Below are 22,937 nucleotides of genomic sequence, written 5' to 3' on the forward strand. Positions count from 1 at the left end.
TATAAGAAGGCATCTGACAAGCATCTAGATATTTTGATCACATGACAGAAGATAACATAAGATTCCTTAGCCTTTGACTTCTTATCATTAATATTTTACTTCTTTTAAAATCTGTAAGTTGATGAAGAAAAGCAATATCTTATCCATACTGAAAATAAATTTCAGTGATAACTCAGTTGGACTGATCATTAGTTTTACTGAATCAACCTTCAATGTAAGCACTATCTTTGACATCAGCCTATCTTTTAAGATACACATTATAAAAGCTTTTTTATTTCATCTTCAAATCATTGGAAAATTAATATACTTTCTAAATATGGAGAACAGACCATGAAGGCTTGAAGCTATTTTTAATGGCATCAATGAAGATTGGAGGTTTGTATCCACTTTTCTGTTTCCCACTATATACTGATCATCCTTCACATCTTCTGTAACTCTGTTATTGCCAGTGCTGAGCTGGTACAGAGAGGCCCACCAAATCAACAATCTAATTAAAAGGGCAGGCTCAGTTACGGGATGCACTCTGGACCCCCGAGGTAGTAGCAAAAATCAAAATCAAAACTGAGTGCCATTATGAACAATTCTGCACATCCCCTCTCTGACACACTAACACTGAGTACATCCAGCCAAGGAATCATTCAGCAGATGTGTGTCAAGAAACACTATGGGGTTCCTTTACGCCAACAGCAATACGCCTTCATCATATCTCACTATGACTGTGACTGCAAAGTCAGAAGTTTTGTTTTCTTTCTTTTTAAAACTTTCTTCCTTTTTAGTCATTCTAGTGTGTGTTCAGTCCATAGTGTCTGTGTGTATAAATATTTTATTTATCTATCTGTTTATGCATTTATTTATTTAAACAGCTTCGGTAAAAAAACAAATTTCCCTCTGGGAACAAATAAAGTTCTATCTGTCTAATAAAGTTCTCTCTATACTATATAATAGAGTGTTGAGATAGCAAAATATTTTCAGTGTCAAAGACACCACCACTGCCACCAAAAACATTCATTTTTTAAGTGTCACATCCAGACCAGGACAGGGCAAGGTTTCTTACCTGGACTTGGGGGGGTGTGGGTAGGGGGTTTCTAGGTTTCTCACCTGGCCAAGAGAACAGGCATTCCAGAGAGAAAGACTCCCCAGATGGATAGACAGACATCCTAGACAAAGGAGAGGAAGATTCCTTAACCAGATGGGAAGCCCCATGCAGATGGACTGGTGTCCCGGCAGATATACTTAGAGTACCTTTTCTTACCAGAATAAAAGGGAAGAGCAAGGAAGGACTCTCGCTGAGGACTGTTTATTCCCTCAGGATGCTAGATGGCAACAGCCCTGGATATCTGTGCCCGGTTGGAAACCAGTAGGGCATGCCAGGAAATGTAGTCTGGTAATGCAGCCCTGCTAGGGTCCATGAGTGCCACAAGAGGGCGGTATTGAGATCTTGCGTATGACCCAGAAGTACTTCAAACGAGAAAAGCCCTGGCACTAGAAGTACACCTAGATCCTCAACTAAAGGGACCACACTGCCTTGTCCATATGAGTTGGAGCTGGGAGAATGGAAGGCAACACTCGACTGGAAGGGAATATTACGGTAGAGAGAGGAGAGGAGAGGAGGAGAAAGAGAAGAAGAAACAACTAGTTTTGTGCTTGTGTTTACAAGGTCTGTAATTAAACACCCTTTATTTGAACCTGGGATTGGCTTGTGTGTTTGTGTTTGGAGCTCACTGGCGCCCCTAGACTTCACAGTTTATATAGTGCCTTTAAGGTGTCAATTAGTCAAATTAACTTCCTCCAAAAAGGTAAAAAGTGAGATAGAATAAAGGTCTACACTAATGTGAGTGATAATCTGGATGGCAGAGGGCAGACAACTCTCTAATACCAGGGGTCCTGTCTAAAAACCAGACCACTCTGGCCTACTGCCAAAAGCTCAGCCTAAAAACCAGATTGGGTCAGAAATGAATTGGAGACGGTCAGACAATATAAAAACAAAATTGGTTTGTAAAAATATGGCCGACTGTTTAAGAAAGTTGAAGATTAAGTAATAAACTGGTCATGAGAATGACAATACCACAAGTATGGCCAAATTCTGCCTGATAATCTCAACTTTTACATTGTGAGGGATTTTGAACTTACCCTTTTAAGACCTGAACTGAGCAATTTTGTAATTTCTTGTTGTAAATAGCTTGAAAAACTTGACTAACCTGGTTTTCAGTTTCCTGTGTGGAATCGGATGAAAAATAAAATTGCTTTTTTATTCAGATATTATGCTATGAAAAATTATTAGATTTTAAGTCCAAGTAGTACTGTTTAAATGAAAGTAAGTGTAAAGCTTGAGATACATGTAATTAGAAATATGTAAATATTAACATTGCAAATACATGTATATTTTAATTATAATTTTTAGGGGTTGTTACATATAAAAAATGTATGTTTATTTCAGATATTACACCATCCTGGAAGGTAAATCCAGGGTTAAACAAAACATTAAGCAAGATAGAGGAGGATCAGAACAATTTTATGCATTTTTTATGAACTGAATGAAATTTGTAAAGCGTCAGATCATCCTGAAAACAGAGAGGAAAGCCTGAATCTGTGTCATCATTGCTAGATCATTGTAAGAGTATACACTGTATTATTTCTTGTGTACTGCATTTGATTTTATCATTGTATTAACATATTTCTGCCTTAATAAATATGCTAAAGATCTTTTAATATTAATTTGGTCTAGGCTCTTATATTTTCTGGTCTTAAAAGTTCAGGTGGTTGGTGTCATCTTAGCAGGGTTAGGGATGAGAAATGCAGGCCTGTGAGCAATGGCCTGCAACAGGTAACGCAAAAATGGTTAAAGTTTCAACACCAGGTGTTAGGACCAGAGATCTGGAACTGCAGGATGAAGCTTAAGGGCCCTAAGGTCACCATTGCCTCCACAGCTCTCAACATTTAGCTTGGGAGAGAGACAGATGGATAACCTAGGTATCCCTCCAGGCTTAGATCTAGGCAGACCTGTCTCATTCTCTATTTTGACAAAAAGGGTTCACCTTATAACCTCCTGGATGACAGGTACCTGCCAGTTTAGGTTTGTGTGTCAGGGAGAACAGGAAGCTGACACAACACAGTTGCCACACTTAGATAAGTGACACCATGTTAACAGTCTTAAAGTAATAGACTAAAGTCTTGGGTGCAACTACATTGTGACTGTGAACTGTATAATCCCCTAAAGATTGGTGAGTGTATGAACAGAGAAAGGTAAGTAGCATCAGAGGTGTAACATATACCAGTAGTCCACAGAAAAGTAATCAGTGCAACTGATTATGGAGAGTTAACGTTTTAAGGAAACATGTTCCCAAAAGCTTTCTCACAATGGCTATCTGTATAGAAATTCATGAAGGCGGTGGTTTATTATATTCTCTTTTTTCCTTTCTATTTTTGATATTTGTGGCTCCCTTGAATTCATTCCATATTTTAATGGATGTCATGATTACACATATTTCTGTTAAAATACATAGATAATTTTTTATGTTTCCTTGCTTAAATAACAAACAACAACAACAATAATAATACTAATAATAAAACAAGCTCTCAGTTTCATGTCATCTGCATCCACAGCACAGTTACCAGGAGGGAAAAGTGGATTGACAGACCCTTTGTTAAGCGTGAAGTTACAAATGATATACATATCTATAAATCTGCACTGGAAATCATTATAAAGTAGTGGACATTTTTTGTAGAATGTTGATGGAAGGGTGAACTCTCTGTCTCAGCCACCTCACCTACTCAACTTACCAAGAACTGTAAAGAGAAATTAGTTTTGTGAAGTCTCTATTTTTCAATGACGCTGTGTATCGTCTTTCAAAGAGCCATCATTTATTGAATACCATATATACTCGCAGATAAGTTCTTTTGTGGATAAGTCGGGACTTGATTTTACAGTATCATTTCTGGTATTTTATAATGTCGGTCGTATAAGTCGAATGCGGAAAACTGACACTATTGGTCCAAGAGATTATAATATGTCAACAGCCACCTGAGACAGTAACCACGGAGCTCACTGCCTTTTTTCTATGTGGGTGCAGTAGTGGGTGCAGTATTGCGCTGTATCAGCGTGTGCTCCTAACCACTCTCTCTCTCTATTGTGCCTATGTGACCACACGATAATACCCGAACTATTCTGAAGCGTTTGCACTGATTTGTGTTTTTTGTATCTCACACCCTCATACAACTTTATCGTAAGTTATCAATCTGAAGAAAATATAAAGCTGGTTTTAAATTAAACGTTGTTGAAGTAGCGAAAGAAACTGGTAACTGCGCTGCTGCAACAAGATTTGATGTGTCTGAGAAACTGATGCAAGATTGGAGGAGGCAAGAAAATGTAAAAAAAAACTAAAAAAAAAAACTGTCACATTTTTGAATGGGCGTATAAGTCAGGGACTGATTTTATGATCGATTTATACATAAGTATATACGGTAAGTGTCACTGTCCAATAAATAAGAGCATTTAATAATAAGAAACAAAAAAAATGAAAAGCAATAAAGCAAAAATAATTTTGGTCCACATGTAAAATTAACAAACATGAAACATCATCAATAAATGCAGCACCTTATAGACATTGTGTTTTAAATATGTGATTTTACAATAAATATGTTTCCAGATATATAGTCTTACCATGCTTTGCCCTATAAGCGCATCCTAGACATGAAGAATTCGTGGTGTCAATAGTGAATACTGGAGCATTGAACACATCAGCTAAGACCTATAACATAACCAGAGCAGGAGTCAGGGAGACATTCAAAAGTATCTTCCATTAATTATATATATTTACTTCATTAAAAGATACACATCTGTTAATATCTATCTTCTAAGGTAAGAATTAAACAGAACTCACTATTGAAATTTTACATAGGAAAAAGAATTGGATCTGCAATAATATTTATCATCACACATCCTTTACAAATATTTTACATTTGTGTCCAGCTCTGATCTTTGAGGGTTACAGTGGCTGCTGACTTTCATTCTAGGCATTTTCTTAATTAGTGAACAGTTTGATGCTAATTAACTTCTTTTGCCTTAATTTTAATTGACTTGCTATTTCTGACTTACGGCACTTAATTGTTCCTTTTTCCTTAATTAGCAGTAAACAACAATGAGACACAAATTTAGTCAAAAGATGATCATCTAACCTGTGTTCATCAATAAGTAAAACGGTCTCAGTAGTGTTGATATGCTCATATCAAAAAATTTGATGGTGATTTCAGAAAACAAGAAAATGAACAGTTTTGGAACTGTCTGTTGTGACAGAATGAGACCAACAACCAATGGAGTTAGATAACAGGTTTAATTAACAAAAATAATCAATTTTTAATTAAAAAACTGGTTGGAGTGAAACTGGTTGGAGTTTGAGGCCCCAACTTAGTTGGTTATCTATTGGCTCACCTCACATCTCATTCTTGTTTGGATGCCATTTAAGGAAAAAAAAGAAATTCAGATGACTGAGTCTTAAAAAAACAAGATAATTAAAATGAAGGGAAAATTAGTCAATGAACAGCAGAAATGTTAATGAATGTTAAGAAAGTGGCAGGAAGCAAAACCTGCACCCGTCCAGGATCGGAGTTGCACAACCCTGATCTAAGATATTTACCAGTGCACTGACAAACACCCCTTCACAAATTGTGACAATGTTATGTTGAGGCAATAGGGTGACTACATCTGTCTTTGCATCTGTTTCATCAAAAGATTTGTGCCTCCAGTAGGGATAGGCCCAGCCGACTGGTCCAGACAATGAGCAATTCAGAATTGAAACATGCCACAACAAAGGTAGTGACCCCTATTTCCCAAAGCCTCTTGAAAGGGGTGGTATTTACCAGCCTGCAAGTGGTGGTCAAGTAACCCAAGCAGTTTATTTAGGTTCAGTCCAAAGAGACTGCATTACACTCTTCTGTAGACTGTCCACAGTGAAAGTCAAAATTGTCATCAGTATCATTACTGGCGTTATAAGGACATTTAAAGTTGAAATCAGAAATCATTTTAGATAGAGCTTTAGTGGGTGATTTACATCCCATCCTTACCTATGATGTAAACTTGTAGGTAGTTTCTGGGGGGATTATATTATATACAGTAACTAAATGAGGTGTGGTTTAACTGCAAACTTGTAGGTGCTCACTCTCAATGACAGGATGATAAGACAATAGGAGAGGCACCTGATGAGATCTTTAGCGACTATAGATTGGGAAAAGCCTGTTGAGGTGACTTTGATATACTGTATAATGAAGATGTCCCTTGGACATCTTTCATGCAATATATACCAGGCACTGCCTACTGGGAGAGGTCCATGACATGTAATTACACAGCCAGTGTGTATTTGCAAACTTCTTGGGATGAGGTGCATTCTGCCCTTCCAAGTCTCCTATCACTGGTCGTTCAATAGCAGAAGCAGCACAAAAAAAAGATAAGAAATGATTGCAAGGAATAAGGAGACTGCTGCCAGACAGAAATGTATATTAGATTATTGGATTCTGATTTTATTATCCTTAAAAGATGATATAGTAACAGTATTAAATTTTAAAGTCAGTAATTTAAGAGTCTCACATTGCAAATAACCCGTCATTTAAAATGCCTGGTGACCTTTTTTCTGTACTGGAATGTTTGATGAACATCTAGCTTATTATGAAAAAAAGGTTAAAGGTTACTTTCACATTGAAAAGAAAAGAACGTAAAGGACACGTTCTGGCTCTTCATCAGGTGTGCACCTGAAAAGGAAAAAGCAGGTAACATATATAGGAGGGGAAACGGTAAAAAGCCAGGGGAGATAAAAGTACAAAAAGCGAGAGTAGGTGAGAATAAGCTGCCACTGGTGTAGATTAAAAAATTAGTTGGTCATTAAGACCTGAGGGCTGTTCCACGAAGCGAGCTAACCTCAAAATCCAGGTTTATTTCGATAATCCCGGCTTAATTTCTCGAAATTCAGTTCCACGAACGAGGCTAACCTGAAGCTCTGCTTAATTACTATGCCAACATATGCTCTTGGACAAGCCTGCTCCGTGGCAGGTTAGTTGTGAAGCTTAGCTTAGCTTGATGAATATGATTGGACAAGCCATGTGATGTCACAGCACGACATTCTGCGGGGCTGGGATTATTCTGCTGCTGTTCACTCTCTCTTTCGCACACATTGACCCTCCAATATAAAATTATTACAGATTACATGCAGGCGATTCTAATTACTTAGAAAGTATAAAATGACAAGGAGTGCATTGAAGGCTTTTACATGAATAACCATGGCGTGCCCATTTATTCATAATCCAGTTGATGAGGGAGCGAGGCTCATTCATAGAGCTTTAAGGCAACAGGTTCCACAATTACTTCGGCCCAGGATAGATCCGTTGCATTTTGTGGATGATTATTTATACGAGCGCTATAGATTTAGTAGACACAGTATTGCATATTTGTGTCAGTTATTGGAACCTTACATTTCTAAAAACACACGTCGCTCTAAAGCCCTTACGGTTGCACAGTCTTTGTGTATCGCTTTGCGTTATTTTGCCAGTGGTTCATTTCTGTACAGTGTGGGGGATGCTGAACATTTAAGCAAAGCTACAGTGTGCCGTGAAATCAGGAAGGTTTGCGTTGCATTAAAGTCCTTTTTAAATATATTCATTACCTTTCCTGGCCACCGAGGAATTCTTGCCATTAAGGAAACTTTCTTTGGAATTAATGGTGCTTAATCTTTAAACATCTACTCATTTACAGCACATAAATCATTACCTGATAAGTAACTGAATTTAATTTGTCAGGCTTTCCTAACGTCATTGGAGCCATTGACTGTACACACGTGAGGATAAAGGCTCCAGCAGGTCCAACAGAGCCTGATTACATAAACCGCAAATCATATCACAGTATTAATGTACAGGTAAGTACTGATAATATCTCACATTTATATACAAGAGGTGAAAGTGTAGTCGTCCAACATTAGCAATGTATGTCATTACCATTTCCTAAAATGTTTCAGATGGTATGCACTGCTGAACATCTAATTTCAAACATTGTGGCAAAATGGCCAGGATCAGTACATGATGCCAGAATTTTTCGAGTCTTCACTGGCTCAAAGCCTCAGACAAGGCAAGTCAACTAAAATTCACAAATATACTATAGTTTATTATACTACAGTCTAATGTGTCTACTTTCCATTATAGGAATTTTTCCTGGTGTGCTGCTTGGTGACAGAGGATACCCATGTCTACCGTTTCTTCTCACACCATATACAGATCCTGCAACACAAGCAGAAAGACATTTCAACCATGCCCATTGTAAGACAAGGGCACGCATTGAAATGACATTTGGACAGTTAAAATCCAGGTTTAACTGCCTGCGGCATCTCAGAGTTACACCAGACAGAGCGTGTGACATTGTAGTAGCCTGTGCAGTTTTGCATAATGTGGCAATACTGCAGCAGGAGCGTATGCCAATAATGACGCATTCTTCACTTGCTGCCAGGACCTTTTCGTTCCACTCATGTTGCTCCTGAAACCAAGCATTATTAATAATTATATTAATAATTACAATTATATATCACTTTTATCCAAGATGAACCCATATAATTAACATGCTGTCCTGTTTATCAATGTGTTAAAATAACCTTAAAGTACCTTACAACTGGTAACAAAATGCATATGTAAAAGGAAATTTTAATGACTATACATTTTGAAGGCTTGAAACTGTTCTCATTTAGTTGTTAAATAGTTTGACATCCTTAACACAAAAGTTACTAAAATCATGTTCTTACGCATTTAACTTGTCAGCTATTTTCTGCCATGCAGCCTCACGAGCTTTGATAATACAGCTCGTGTTCCCCTTTCTAGTTATTATAGCTTTGTAGTCCTCATAGGCTTGTAATAATAATTCTTGCTCTGCCTGCGAAAAAAACGCAGCTCTTTCCTTAGTTTCCATTCTTACTTATCCAGCATCGATTAACAAGGCTGCCTTTTATATCGCGTGGACGCACACGAGCCTCGCTTATCAAGCTGGCTTGAATTAGCGGAGATTAAATACACCTGAATTTTGTTCGTGGAACTCAATGAGCCTGAAGTGAACTGTTAGGCTAACTCAAGCGAGGCTATTACAAATAATCCTCGATTTTATAAGCTCGCTTCGTGGAACAGCCCTCTGGAGAAATGTGTGATCCCAGTGTGAGAATGAGCTCAGCTCCTTCTGTTTTCCTTTTTAAAGTGTCTTTGAAGCCCTGTCCCAAAACAGGGAGATCAGTGTGGCTATGGTCAACGGATGTGAAGTGTTCTACAATAGGCTCTGTAAGGTCTTTGATTTTAACTGTTCGCGTGTTCTCCCTGAAATGTTCTGCTAGCATTCTTCCAGTTTTACTTATGTAGATGGCTAGACGCTTCCCACAAGAAATACATGATTCTGTGATCATCCACCACTGTTGTCTTCCATGGACGTCCAGGTCTTTTTGCGTTGCTGAGTTCACCAGTGCCTGCTTTCTTTCTCCGGATGTACCAAACTGTAGATTTTGCCACTCATAATATTGTAGCAATTTCTTGGATTGGTCTTTTCTGTTTTCGCAGCTTAAGGATGGCTTCTTTCACCTGCATGGAGAGCTCCTTTGACCGCATGTTGTCTGTTCACAGCAAAATCTTCCACATACAAGCACCACACCTCAAATCAAGTCCAGCCTTTTATCTGCTTAATTGATGACACGACGACGGACTTGCCCACACCTGCCCATGAAATAGCCTTTGAGTCAATTGTCCAATTACTTTTGAGCCCCTGAAATGAAGGGATTGTGTTAAAAAAAATGCTTTAGTTGCCTCATATTTTTATGCAATCGTTTTGTTCACCCCACTGAATTAAAGCTGAAAGTCTGCACTTCAACTGCATCTAAGTTGTTTCATTTCAAATTCATTGTGGTAATGTACAGAACCAAAATTAGAAAAAAGTTGTCTCTGTCCAAATATTTATGGACCTAACTGTATATGATACAGTGAAATTCTTACTTACACGTCTAACCAATGAGCAGCATGGTGTCATGTTCAGCAAGTATTACTAGACAAATGTGGAACTTACCTTGAAACCTCAAGATGATATGCTACAAATAAAACTGCCTACTGTTCTTTTATGATTTTAACATCATGCCATGCTTTTACAATATTTCCACAGGGATATACTTCTAAACTAAGACAAGTAATATGAAAAGGATTGGAAAAGCTGACAACTTACTAACAACAAACAAGCTCATAAACACAAACTAAAACACTGTAAAAAACACTACTGAGCATTTTAAATAGTTATACTTTAAAAACCCAAGATATTTTTGTAAACACATTTTGAACATTTACTTAGCCTGTAAAAGTGAAGTGAATATTCATTATGCAGTCATTTACACTGGATGCACTGCTTCTCCTCAACATTCACAATTGTAGTACATACATTTAATAGTTTCAAGACATAGCCATATGGTATTTATTTTGTCCTATAAGTAGTCCCTTACATCATTTAAATGTGGCCAGAACATTCCAAAATGTGTCTTAGATCAACAGGAAAATATGTTCTGGGACAATGTGGTAAACGCTGTCTTCTTTCTCATAACACGCATCTCATTTGAAGAATAAATTGCTGAGGGAAAATCTTCAAGGAAACTTGTAACTACTGTATGCAATGAAATCAGTAAGAGGAATGAGGGGATCTGCATCAATTGACCAAAATTAACCTCAGTCTTTTAAACATTAAACAATTGCAGTAACACCACGTTTTACATTGTTTCAGTGGTTTATTTAGAAAAAAAAAATGGATAAACAATAGATAGTGAAATAAAGTAGTAATCAATCATGCTTTATATTATACTGTGAAATTTAAACACATCACCACAAAATGCTATACAATGCAACCACAAAGCAATCACTTAAAATTCATTTTAAAAGAAATGTCTCTGAAACATTAATTTAAGGCACATCCATTCATTTTCTAAATCACCAACCATATACTGACAACAATTTAGTTTAAGACAACTCAAAATGCATACCATTACTAGGTACTGCATTTACTATTAGAACATGAGAAAAATGTCACGTGACACCTAATTTCTTCAAAATAACATCATGTTGAATTTTGAAGATACCAAAGTCTTACTCTCTACCACACTTTTTGCTAATTTACTCCAAGTGTCTACAGTATTTGTGAGAATAAAAACTTTTTTTAACATTGTGTGAAATTTAATTTTAACAAGTTTTCAACTGTGTTTCTGTGTTCTTGGTGAACTCATTTTAAAGTAGTTGCCTGGATCCATTGCACCAATTCCTTTCATAATTTTAAACACTTCAGCTATATCATTTCTTAATCTCCATTTGCTTAAACCGAAAAGGTACAACTTCAAAATCATCCTAATTACTCTTTTCTGAACTTTTTCTAGCACTGCAATGTCTTTTTGTAGTATGGAGACAAAAACTGCACACAATACTCCTTACTATATAACTTAACATGCTGTTAGTCTTCTTGATTGCTTATGTACAGTGCACACTGTCTAGATGAAGACAGTGACAGATCCACTATGGCTCCTAGGTCCTTCTTATAAGGTGTACTTTCATGTTTTAGACCTCCCATTTTGTATTCAGATCTATCTTTTCTACATACTATAGATAGATAGGTAGATAGATAGATACTTTATTAATCCCAAGGGGAAATTCACATACTCCAGCAGCAACATATTGATAAAAAACAATATTAAATTAATGAGTGATAAAAATGCAGGTATAACAAACAATAACTTTGTTAACGTTTAGCCCACCGGTTGGAATTGAAGAGTCGCATAGTGTTGGGGAGGAATGATCTCCTCAGTTTGTCAGTGGAGCAGGACAGTGACAGCAGTCTGTGGCTGAAGCTGCTTCTCTGTCTGGAGATGATACTGTTCAGTAGCAGTGGATTCTCCATGATTGACAGGAGATGCTCAGCTCCCATCGCTCTGCCATGGATGTCAAACTGTCCAGCTCCGTGCCTACAATAGAGCCTGCCTTCCTCACCAGTTTGTCCAGGCGTGAGACATCCCTCTTCTTTATGCTGCCTCCCCAGCACAGCACCGTGTAGAAAAGGGCACTCGCCACAACCATCTGATAGAACATCTGCAGCATCTTACTGCAGATGTTTAAACATGCCAGCCTTCTAAGGAAGTATAGTCGTATAGTATAGTATATGCAGTACCCTACATTTACTTGCATTACATCTACAGTATTCATGCTATAAGTAATATTGTAACTTTTTATCTCATTTGTGTAAAAATGAGATTATATGATTTATGAGCGAGGAATGCTACAGTATCTTATTAAAAAATGTTAAACACAGCTTCCAAAATAGCTCCTTACATCTCATGGCAATAAAGAATGCCACCAATTTAATTTGTTTCTCAGACTTAGAAAGAAAATAGTATTCAAGCACCTACATCCTTCAGACATTTTGTTTTGTGCCATTCTATATATGTATCTTTTTTAAAAAAAGTGTGTTCATCTTGCACAGTATTTCTTCAGAATCATCAGGAACCATAAAAAGCTATAAGCAAGAAAGCAAAATGTTGCTTATCTATTAACTATACATATCAATAGCAGAAATTTGTGTACTTGAACACATAATAAATGTGGAGGAAATTATTATAATGTAAAATCATTCTTTTTGCACTTTTAAACTCATTGTAATTTTTTATTTACACTGTTTTGCATTACGCAAAATGCTCATTTCTATCAGTTTAGTGACCAAAACAATACTACACAGCCTGCCTGAGGCATTCTTAGGCTCTCTACCCATGATACTAACTTTTCACTTAAAAATGGTGTTTTTAAACAAAAACAATAAAAGTCCATGCTAGGGTTTTTTTTACACCGTTTATTAAAGTGTCTCTTTGCCCACACTAAAACAACCAAAATTGCAAGTGATGTAGAGGTTTGCCAACACTGGGATTGAGAACATGCGGTGGGCTGGCGCCCTGCCTGGGGTTTGTTTCCTGCCTTGCACCCTTTGTTGGCTGGGATTGGCTCCAGCAGACACCCATGACACTGTAGTTAGTAGGTTGGTTAATAGATGGATGGATGGATTGAACACATTAGCCCAAAAAAGGTAGAATTCAAACTGTACAAAATGCAATTACTATGCATAAAGGTAAATAATTTAACAAGCATCATGTAGCAACTCCTCCATATCTGCTATTTTGGAATGTTTTTTATTTTTCATGAAGGGTGACTAATCAGGGAATGACACGTTGTAATAAGCAGTATCCAATCGGGGAAGGGCTACATAACAAGAACAAACAAATCAGACTGCAATTACAGTCTGCGATTTCAGGACTCTACATTTTCAGGGGTTAAATATGCTACGGTACTGTTTGTGAAAGGCAAAAACAGAGGAAGAATGGGGTATGGTTAGGTTTAGGTATTGGGATTTTCAGAATTGCTATTTATAATGGCTTACCTTTCCAATCCGTTGTGTTCATGCACCATGTGTTGTTTGTTTTAGAAAAACAAAAAGTACAGGAATGTAGTCGACATAATTCTTTCAGAGTACTATAAATTATGTTCAGCTTTTTGAAGGCTTTTACACCACATCTGATCTCTCTATTCTAGTTTTTCATTAGTAGAAATTGCTAATTATCAATTGTTAATTAATTAATTAAATTTCCTTTTACAAATACACAGAGGCATTCTTGGCCAATGCTTTATATTTTACCTGGAGGATATCCTTGTTTGAAGAAGCTCCTCCAGTTGCTAGGATGCGAGTTCCATGAACTAAAAGAAAAAAGAGAGCAAGGTTGTTATTTTTGAAGATTCTGTATTAAAACAATTATGTAATTATTAATCTTCTTGAAGTACTTCAAGCAGCCACTTGTCACCATGATATTTGCACAATAAAGTCTTCATCGGATTTTGTTTGAAACAGTTATTTTATTAACAAAGTGACATTACAAAAACTGTGCAACTCTACATTACAGTTGTGCTTGAAAGTTTGTGAACCCTTTAGAATTTTCTATATTTCTGCATAAATATGACCTAAAACATCATCAGATTTTCACTCAAGTCCTAAAAGTAGATAAAGAGAAACCAGTTAAGCAAATGAGACAAAAATATTATACTTGGTCATTTATTATTAAGGAAAATGATTGAATATTACATATTTGTGAGTGGCAATAGTATGTGAACCTTTGCTTTCAGTATCTGGTGTGACCCCCTTTGCAGCAATAACTACAACTAAATGTTTCAACTTTTGATCATTCCTGCACACCGGCTTGGAGGAATTTTAGCCCATTCCTCTGTACAGAACAGCTTCAACTCTGGGATGTTGGTGGGTTTCCTCACATTAACTGCTTGCTTCAGGTCCTTCCACAACATTTCGATTGGATTAAGGTCAGGACCTTGACTTGGCCATTCCAAAACATTAACTTTATTCTTCTTTAACCATTCTTTGGTAGAACGACTTGTGTGCTTAGGGTCGTTGTCTTGCTGCATGACCCACCTTCTCTTGAGATTTAGTTCATGGACAGATGTCCTGACATTTTCCTTTAGAAGTCTCTGATATAATTCAGAATTCACTGTTCCGTCAATGAAGGCAAGCTGTCCTGGCCCAGATGCAGCAAAACAGGCCCAAACCATGATACTACCACCACTATGTTTCACAGATGGGATAAGGTTCTTATGCTAGAAAGCAGTGTTTTCCTTTCTCCAAACATAATGCTTTTCATTTAAACCAAAAAGTTCTATTTTGGTCTTATCCGTCCACAAAACATTCTTCCAATAGCCTTCTGGTTTGTCCACGTGATCTTTAGCAAACTGCAGATGAACAGCAATGTTTTTTTTGGAGAGCAGTGGCTTTCTCCTTGCAACCCTGCCATGCACACCATGGTTGTTTAGTGTTCTCTTGATGGTGGGCTCATGAACATGAACATTAGCCAATGTGAGAGAGACCTTCAGTTGCTTAGAAGTTACCTTGGGGTCCTTTGTGACCTCGCCGACTATTACACGCCTTGCTCTTGGAGTGATCTTTGGTGGGCGACCACTCCTGGGGAGGGTAACAATGGTCTTGAATTTCCTCCATTTGTGCACAATCTGTCTGACTGTGGATTGGTGGAGTCTAAACTCTTTAGAGATGGTTTTGTAACCTTTTCCAGCCTGATGAGCATCAACAACTCTTTTTTTGAGGTCCTCAGAAATCTCCTTTGTTCGTGTCATGATACACTTCCACAAACGTGTTGTAAAGAGCAGACTTTGATAGATCCTGTTCTTCAAATTACACAGGGTGCCCACTCACACCTGATTGTCATCCCATTGATTGAAAACACCAGACACCTGACACCTCACCTTCAAACTAACTGCTAATCCTAGAGGTTGACATACTTTTGCCCCTCACAATTATGTAATATTCGATCATTTTCCTGAATAAATAAACGAACAAGTATAATATTTTTGTCTCATTTGTTTAACTGGTTTCTCTTTATCTACTTTTAGGACTTGAGTGAAAATCTGATGATATTTTAGGTCATATTTATGCAAAAATATAGAAAATTCTAAAGGGTTCACAAACTTTCAAGCACAACTGTATTTCCAAGATAATCAAGGCATGAGCTGGAAGAACTTTTTGCCCTTTCTGCAGCGGTCGGGGAGATGGTATAGCAGACTGTTTGCTGCTTGTGTTGATCGATACATTTACAAAAAAAAAAATACACTGATGGAGAGGTGTGAAGGGATTTAAGGTGGGCCGGATTTACACTATTTTTGTACACTTTGGTAATTCTAGTGTTAATCAGGTCCTAGAATTTTAATTTCAACCTTGCACTACTCCAGACATGCTACACAAAATATATTTAAAATTTTTGCACATCGCTTCCTGGATCAGTGTTTGGTATTTTTGATTAGTTAGCTATATCAGCAATACTGAAGAAAAATTGAAACTGAAAATTCCCATCACTGTTTGAAAATATAGCTATTTCACAAATATTTGAGACATATTTTTCTAGCCCACTGTACTAACTGAGTTGTTGTATAGAGAAGAGGTCTCTGTGATTCTTTAAAATATTTCACGTGCACACTAGAAGCATTTTCCCATGTGCTGAATGCTCCTATTCTTATTTGAATTTTATGGTCCTTATGTATTGCTATTGCATGCTATGTTTTTTTTTATATTGATTGCAAGACACAAACAACAGCTGGTTTACTTTGTCATCAACGATAGTGCAAAATAACTACCATATGGTTGATTTTCATTTTCTCTTTTTATATTTTTCCTTCCTCCCATCAAAACATGTTTTTTCCTCTCATCAATTTTTTTTGTCTGATCAAATTTTTTTTTACTGCTGTCATATTAATTCTTTTCACCAGTCTATTTTCTTCTCACCCATGACACTTAAAGGGCTCCTCAGAAGATTTGCTTTTATAAAGGATTCTTTTTTAAGTGCTCTTTGCCACAGTCATCAGATATGTGTACTTTTCACATGTGTGTTTTTGGAAACAGTGTGTAAGTACATCATCAGATATTACTGTATATTCACTAATTATAACAAGTTATTTGTAAGGGAATTTAATTCCATACTGAACATGAATACGAACAAACACATTTTGCATATCAGTAGCACAACGTGATTAATGTTAAAATACAAAAATAAAACAGTGTGTATAGACACCCTTGCTGTATACTTTATATATTTATCATTAATGAACTGGGTTTTACTCTTCCTAATACAACACACATGTTTTGGATTAATTTATTTATTTAAGAGGACACAGCGCTGCACTTTAGTCATTTTTTGGACACCTTTTGAAATAAAAAGCACTTAGCACTGTTTTGCACCATTCTTGTTCTTATGTGTTGTCATTTAGTCGTTCTTGACTATTAATGCCCGGGTTGAAGATGAGGTAATGCCAGCTGCGTGCTACCTGAGAATCACATAGATTGACTGCCATTTAGTAGTGTGTATCAGCTATAAAAAAGGTTTGATGAATATCACTTTGATAGGTGTGTACTGAAAGTCACATAAGACAACTAACAGAGGTTTAAAGAGGTCAAGCAGAGTCTGAATTACAGGGGCATCGATCACAAAATGTATAAAATTATTTCATGTGTCTGAAATAACGGGTCTCAAAAATAATGACAGTATATACCAAACAAGAGCAAACTGCATTGGCAAAGAGAAGCAGCAGTTGCATTTCAACCAACATGGACAGAAGCATATTATAGTGGATAAATGCCATAAAACTGCAGCATAAAAATGACCACATAATTGCATCTACACCACAGTGACCATTATTTAAAAAAAACTGTGCATCATAACCTGAATTTATGGGAAGGCTGCCATTAAAAAACCACATATCTATGGTCAATTCACAAAGACATATAACCTAGAGTAAGAAGCACTAAAGTTGGATTACTGAGCAACAGAACAAAGTACTATAGTATAAAAGGGTTATCTTTCCCCCTGTTTCCTGCATCTGGACAAATTTACATTTGGAGAAAGCCAATTTCTGTTGCCAACACTGTGGGCACCCACCCAGTGAGAACTGTCATGATTACTCTAAATGTCGTACTGTATAATGATAAGGCAGAGTGGTGGCTCTGAGGCTAGGGATCTGCACTGGCAATTGGAAGGTTGCCGGTTCAAATCCCGTAAATGCCAATAGGGACTTTCCTCTGTTGGGCTCTTGAGCAAGGCCCTTAACCTGCAATTGCTGAGCACTCTGAGTAGTGAGAAAAGTGCTATATAAATGCAAAGTTATTATTAAAAGGAATAAGCAGCCATTTTACAAGACCAATTGTGTTGTCATGATATTCCCCTATTCCACGAATAAAATACCCCATTATACAGTGGTGTGAAAAACTATTTGCCCCCTTCCTGATTTCTTATTCTTTTGCATGTTTGTCACACAAAATGTTTCTGATCATCAAACACATTTAACCATTGGTCAAATATAACACAAGTAAACACAAAATGCAGTTTTTAAATGATGGTTTTTATTATTTAGGGAGAAAAAAAATCCAAACCTACATGACCCTGTGTGAAAAAGTAATTGCCCCATGAACCTAATAACTGGTTGGGCCACCCTTAGCAGCAATAACTGCAATCAAGCGTTTGCGATAACTTGCAATGAGTTTTTCACAGCGCTCTGGAGGAATTCTGGCCCACTCATCTTTGCAGAATTGTTGTAATTCAGCTTTATTTGAGGGTTTTCTAGCATGAACTGCCTTTTTAAGGTCATGCCATAGCATCTCAATTGGATTCAGGTCAGGACTTTGACTAGGCCACTCCAAAGTCTTCATTTTGTTTTTCTTCAGCCATTCAGAGGTGGATTTGCTGGTGTGTTTTGGGTCATTGTCCTGTTGCAGCACCCAAGATCGGTTCAGCTTGAGTTGACGAACAGATGGCCGGACATTCTCCTTCAGGATTTTTTAGTAGACAGTAGAATTCATGGTTCCATCTATCACAGCAAATCTTCCAGGTCCTGAAGCAGCAAAACAACCCCAGACCATCACACTACCACCACCATATTTTACTGTTGGTATGATGTTCTTTTCTGAAATGCTGTGTTCCTTTTACGCCAGATGTAACAGGACATTTGCCTTCCAAAAAGTTCAACTTTTGTCTCATCAGTCCACAAGGTATTTTCCCAAAAGTCTTGGCAATCATTGAGATGTTTCTTAGCAAAATTGAGACGAGCCCTAATGTTCTTTTTGCTTAACAGTGGTTTGCATCTTGGAAATCTGCCATGCAGGCCGTTTTTGCCCAGTCTCTTTCTTATGGTGGAGTCGTGAACACTTAATTGAGGCAAGTGAGGCCTGCAGTTCTTTAGACGTTGTCCTGGGTTCTTTTGTGACCTCTCGGATGAGTCGTCTCTGCGCTCTTGGGGTAATTTTGGTCGGCCGGCCACTCCTGGGAAGGTTCACCACTGTTCCATGTTTTGCCATTTGTGGATAATGGCTCTCACTGTGGTTCGCTGGAGTCCCAAAGCTTTAGAAATGGCTTTATAACCTTTACCAGACTGATAGATCTCAATTACTTCTGTTCTCATTTGTTCCTGAATTTCTTTGGATCTTGGCATGATGTCTAGCTTTTGAGGTGCTTTTGGTCTACTTCTCTGTGTCAGGCAGCTCCTATTTAAGTGATTTCTTGATTGAAACAGGTGTGGCAGTAATCAGGAAATTGAACTCAGGTGTGATACACCACAGTTAGGTTATTTTTTAACAAGGGGGCAATTACTTTTTCACACAGGGCCATGTAGGTTTGGATTTTTTCTCCCTAAATAATAAAAACCATCATTTAAAAACTGCATTTTGTGTTTACTTGTGTTATATTTGACTAATGGTTAAATGTGTTTGATGATCAGAAACATTTTGTGTGACAAACATGCAAAAGAATAAGAAATCAGGAAGGGGGCAAATAGTTTTTCACACCACTGTACATATACTGATAAACTAAATCAGGACTGCACTCATGGACAACAGGATGAAATCAAATGCCTTCCATGACCTCCCCAGACACCAGATCAAAACATTATTAAGCCTTTATTAGATTTCTACTTCTTTCATCCTTTAAAGAACTGGAGGGTTTTCTTTCTGAAGAATGGTGCAAAATGCCACTACCAGGGCCGGACAAGCCTTTATGGGGCCCTAAGTAGAACAAGATTTGGGGGCCCCCACTGTCTTGGCGCTATCAAAACTACTATTGTCAATGCTTGATCATTCACACACCTACTATAAATTTCACACACCCATTATCACTTTTATTAGTTGTTGCTGTTGCTTACATTATGCCAATGTCAACTGTGGTTTTTAATCTTCAAAGGTATTTTACTCACCAAAGTGGTTTTATGTTAATGTGCACTTGTGTGCAAAGTGAAGGTTTCCTAAGCCAGTCCTCAGGCTCCGCTAGACAGATCAACTTTTTGTTTTATTCTAACTCTCAGCACACCTGAACCAGCTGTTCAGTATTACTGATTGCTTGGCTCTGTTGGTAAAGGGGAGTTAGAATAGAGAAAAAAGTTGGACTGTCTCGTGAGAGGTCTGAGGGCTGGGATGAAAATCCCTATTCAAAGACATACGGTACTTTGAGTGCAGTACAGCAATAAGTTGTATACTGAATGTAGTGTGTTGCAAAGTAACCAAATTAACCAGTAGGCCATGCATTTACTGTAAACATGTTAAACACTTTAATTGCTTTTTGTTAAATTTTCAACATGTAAAAGTGAAGAACAGCTATCAAGTTAAAAATAACTTATTTTAAAAATAAAAATGCAACCCAAAACACAGACAACATCAAATAAATAAATACTTAAATAATGTCATAAAATAAAAAAGATGAACCTGTAACAACATTACAATAACTGTTCAAGAATAAAATATAAAGCTGAATAATTATGAAAACTATGTACAGATGTGCAAAGAACTTAAATTGAAGGCATTTACTTCTTTTTTCATTTTTTTTTTGATATTCTTATCTCTTCCTCTAATAATCTACCTCAGTATTATACTTTCACCTCTTTCCTGGCTTTTCAGGAGGCAAAGTCATTTATGACATCATTATAAGAGATCTGATGGCCAACGTTGTTGTTGATGCTATGGAACAAGATGATCTGCTGTGGTGACCCCTAACGGGAGCAGCCGAAAGAATAAGAAGAAGAAGCAAGTGATTATGGTGAAATGCTGAAATTCGTCATGTAATTTACCTTTATCTTACTGTTTTTCTCACCTTCTATTTTCATCTTCTTTCATTTCCCTGCTCTTTTTCTGTGTCATACTGTAAGTTTTTCGCTGCAGACAAGACTGTAACCTGATGTTAGTCAGACTGATCGCATCCAACATTAAGTCATTTACAATGTGCGTTCGTGACACCAGCTCACAGCAGCTTACCATAACATTCTGTTTTTGTGTGATTACTGCAGACATAATATATCACAAAATATGAATATGTTCCCTTAAGATTATAAAGTTCAACCTGTCATTTTTCCAAGTTCTTTGTCATGTGGCCACACTGTTTCACTGCGGGGCCATAACACGAGGTATAATCAATGAGATTTTGGATAAATCTTGTACGTTAAATCCAAGCAAAATGGATCCATGCAAGAAAGAATACAACATGTCAAGATTTATACATCACACTTTATGTCCGACACCATTGCGAATTACATATATTTTAAATTTAAAATGCAGCAATTTTCCTGTATATTACCGGGTAAATTGCATGATACAGACATAGGAGAGTAGCTTTTATCTGTGACCTCCAAACGATTTCCTTTATTTTAATAACATGATGGGTGCCCTGTCATCCTAGCAAACGGGAGACCCGAGAAGTACCCTACCTGTGTTGTAGTTAGATTGATGATTGAAGCTGTTTTTGGTGAGACTGACAATTTGTTGAAAACGACTTGGTAGAGTCGTCATGAAAGCTGACATAATGCATTGGAATATTTTTCTTCCAGCTCATAGAAGAAAACAAAGGATGTTGTTAGTTGGACTTGGAAAGATACTGTCATGAGAATAGTAAATTAAGTATTAACTTTTTCAGGCTAATAACAACTGATAGACAAAAGAAAGGTCTGCTGTATCAGACAACCAGAACAGTTAAACTGTAGAAAGCATCGAATATATGCTAGACATTGTTACACAGAGACGGCCTTAGGGGTCTGCGTGGCTTAGGGTTGACCAACCCCACACAAGGCCGGTTACGTCAAACGCTGTTACCAGTATGTGTGGACTGTATAAACTTCCGCGTGACTTTAATAAAAATAATGTTAATATACACCATATTTTCTCATTACAGTATTCAGCAAAATTTTTGCAAGATAATACACGGATTTTATCAAAATATAATGATATAATCTAATAAAAATTTGCAATTCATAATTCATGACAATATCATGACAGTGCGAAATGTGATGTGGTGTCATGCAGAAATTATCAGGGCCTCTTCTATAAAATTACCCAAATTGCAAGTATACTCTGAGCCTTCATATGCAGGATGTCATAGTCATAACTCACGTTGATGTCATGTCAGCCAGTTATCATTAGCGTTACATGTTTTTGTGCATTAATATTCGGACATGTTTATGGCCTACAAATAAAATGCAAGTTTCAGTGTTTCAACAGGAAGTGTGAAATTAATGTAGAGATATCATAATGAAATCTCTTACTGGCTTCCAGGTTCAGAGAAAAAAAATCCACTTTTCTTACCTTTCGATTGGAAAAGTCGTTTATGACATCTTCGTAGACTAATCTGGATGCAATGTCTTTTTCTATAGACAGGAGAGGCCAACCGAGCGACTAATGGGCTATAGCTATTTTAGGAAGGGATTATACTGGCGACCCTTTTTGGATTAGGGTTAGGGTGGACCATGGAATGTTTTCAAAGATGTAAATGTACGGAATTTGACCTTTAAAGAGGGATTTTAAAAAGGTTCCTCTTAGAAGCATTTCAAATACATATATATACAGTGTATATATATATATATATATATATATATATATATATACATATACATATACATATATATATACATATATCTATACTAATAAAAGGCAAAGCCCTCACTCACTCACTCACTCACTCATCACTAATTCTCCAACTTCCCGTGTAGGTAGAAGGCTGAAATTTGGCAGGCTCATTCCTTACAGCTTCCTTACAAAAGTTGGGCAGGTTTCATTGAGAAATTCTACGCATAATGGTCATAACTGGAAGCTATTGTTCTGCATATGCTGTAATGGAGTTGAGCTTGAAAGCCGTGGGGGGCGGAGTTTCGTGTGACATCATCACGCCTCCCACGTAATCACGTGAACTGACTGTCAACGCACTACGTAGAAAACCAGGAAGAGCTCCAAAACGTGCTGAAGAAAAGATGCATTATATAATTGAGAAGGCAGCGAAGCAATAAGAAGTGAGCGAGTGACATATACCCATATTCATGAGTGCTGCTACTTCGGAAAC

The 22,937-nt window shown here is 37.1% G+C and overlaps 1 protein-coding gene across 4 annotated transcripts in view; it reads right to left on the reverse strand.

Moving 5' to 3' along the window:
* xylb (xylulokinase homolog (H. influenzae)) overlaps window positions 1-22,937 on the reverse strand; it is a 348,628-nt gene that overhangs the window by 92,143 nt on the left and 233,548 nt on the right. For 2 of the 4 annotated variants that reach the window (XM_039753654.1, XM_039753653.1), the window contains exons 16-17: window positions 13,706-13,764; window positions 4,661-4,748 (exon numbers count right to left, since the gene is read on the reverse strand). In XM_039753654.1, coding sequence (XP_039609588.1) covers window positions 4,661-4,748; window positions 13,706-13,764 — 147 coding nt within the window. Of the gene's footprint in view, window positions 1-4,660; window positions 4,749-13,057; window positions 13,446-13,705; window positions 13,765-22,937 lie in introns of those variants that run through there. The other 2 variants (XM_039753655.1, XR_005633790.1) reach the window with 2 other exon arrangements.

This window comes from Polypterus senegalus, chromosome 5 (assembly GCF_016835505.1).
Source record: "Polypterus senegalus isolate Bchr_013 chromosome 5, ASM1683550v1, whole genome shotgun sequence".
NCBI lineage: Eukaryota > Metazoa > Chordata > Cladistia > Polypteriformes > Polypteridae > Polypterus > Polypterus senegalus.